At 37.2% G+C, this 2,058-nt stretch overlaps 1 protein-coding gene across 1 annotated transcript; it reads right to left on the reverse strand.

Annotated features, from left to right (window-relative positions):
- Nucleotides 1-9: 9 nt before the first annotated feature.
- LOC109591778 (F-BAR and double SH3 domains protein 2-like) lies at nucleotides 10-1,921 on the reverse strand (the record flags this gene model as incomplete). Its single annotated transcript, XM_020007428.1, has 8 exons — nucleotides 1,814-1,921; nucleotides 1,332-1,377; nucleotides 1,154-1,242; nucleotides 747-954; nucleotides 575-648; nucleotides 434-497; nucleotides 219-347; nucleotides 10-158 (listed from the first exon to the last, which is right to left on the reverse strand). Coding segments are annotated over exons 1-8 (788 nt in total), but the record flags the coding sequence as incomplete, so codon positions are not given.
- Between the last annotated feature and the right edge of the window lie 137 nt (nucleotides 1,922-2,058).

Here is a 2,058-nt window from a genome sequence, read left to right on the forward strand (position 1 = left end):
TTGAGCTACGTCCATTGCCCCTCCCTCTTTCTTACGAGTGCTACTTGTTCCCTGAGGTCTTCAAACTCCGCCCTAATGGCGTTGCAGCTGTCCATTTCAATTTGAGCGAAAAGTGTGTACGAGTTTCTCATTATATCATACAACTCACCATCAACAATCTTGAAAAAGAGAAAAAAATTGTCTTCAAATTTTAAATACATCCTTCACGTATAATATACCTTAAGCATTTCTGTGAGGTCAGTTTCGAAGTGCTTGTCAAGGTGAGTGTTAGTTTCTGCTACCGTCAATAAATACTCATTCCGCTGTACAACTAGCTGTTTTTGCGCCTGCTTCAACTTATCAGTGTTCTGAAAAAAGAGAGGGAAAGAAATGAAATAGTGCAAAATAAAGAGGATTATAATGGAGTTTGGTTGTTCTTGGTATGTGTCTTTACTTTTTTGTGCGTTTTCTCAAGAGTTGACTTTGATTCAAACATCTTTAAGTTGCAGCTGCGTAGCCTTTATTAGAAAAAAATCGTAATACATGTTGTAATACATGTACTGTACATGTAGCGTTCTCTCTCTCTCTCCCCCACCTGTCATCCACATCACGATATTTCTGTCTCGAATCTTCGCACATTTTCCATTTCTCGTGATACAGCTTCTTAGCCTACATGTACATGAACAGCACAAAATTTAAAATCAACAAACGATACTTTAAATTTTAAAAACAAAATCCGCCCTCCCTCAAATCAAATCCTTGCTCACATTGGTAAGCTCTTTAACACTCTCCAAGACTTCGCTGATCATTAATTGGAATATTTCTGCTTGTCTCTTGAAATTTTGTTCCTTAACCCTCTTGAGCTTTTTAAGTTCTTCGCTGAGGCTCCCACAAAGCAGGTCACCCACGTTACCTTTTCTCTTTCCCATTTCGTCAGTTTTATCAAGCAAGGACTTCCACATTTCTAATATACCTCTAAAGGATGATAACAAGATACTATAAATAGGAATAGTGCTTCTATTAATAGTAACAGCATCTAATTATTAATTAATAATGAAGTTAGTCCTATTTATAGAAGCATTGCTTCTATAATAGTGACAATGTTCTATGAATAGTAACGGTAGTAGTAGTAAATAAAGTGCTATTATTAGTAAAATTACATAACTACACATACCTGTTTTCTAGTCGATCAAAGTTAGGTACGGTTGGTGGGGCTTTAAAATCACGCTTTGAAGAAAACTGAGACACAAGCTTCTGTATAGCCTAAAAATGTAACATACATGTACAGTAATTATTGTATAATGTACAGTAATAGTGTTGAGTATTGATATTGTATTATTATTGTTACTCACTTGAGAATAGTCCTTTTCAATTTGAGACCTCTGTTTTAGGAAACTCCTAACAAACGAGACGATTAGCATCTCCCATAATATCAATATAACACAACACAATGGACCAGTGCAACACCATTGGAATATAACATACAGCAATGCACTATTACACATAATCAGTATAACATGTGGCATACATGTGACATGCATGTGACATGCATGTATCATGCATGTGATATGCATGTATTATGCACATTTACATGAAAGTACAGAGTACATGTCTCGTGTACCACGACTGGTATGTACATGTACATGTCCTTGTAAACACAAATGTACAATGTACATATCAATACTTGTGCTTGTACATATCAATACTGGTACTGTACATATCAATACTGGTACTGTACATATCAATACTGGTACTGTACATATCAATACTTGTGCTTGTACATATCAATACTTGAGCTTGTACATTCTGCAAGTTTGTGTGTGTACATACCTACCTAACATCATCAATCAGTTCTAGTTCCATCGTGTGCTTCCATTGTATCTTATTCAGCTGCTCATTGAGTGCACTTCTAACTGATGTGCCTAATCTCTCCTTTAGAAGAGAGAGGGGGGAGAGAGGGAGAGAGAGAGGAGGGAGAGAGGATGAAGAGAGAGGGGGAGGGAGAGAGAGGGGGGGTGAGAGACAGAGTGAGAGAGAGGGGGGGGGAGACAACAGTAATGTCAAAACTATGTACATGCA

Source organism: Amphimedon queenslandica, unplaced genomic scaffold (genome assembly GCF_000090795.2).
Source record: "Amphimedon queenslandica unplaced genomic scaffold, v1.1 AMPQUscaffold_7276_Cont20771, whole genome shotgun sequence".
Classification (NCBI taxonomy): domain Eukaryota; kingdom Metazoa; phylum Porifera; class Demospongiae; order Haplosclerida; family Niphatidae; genus Amphimedon; species Amphimedon queenslandica.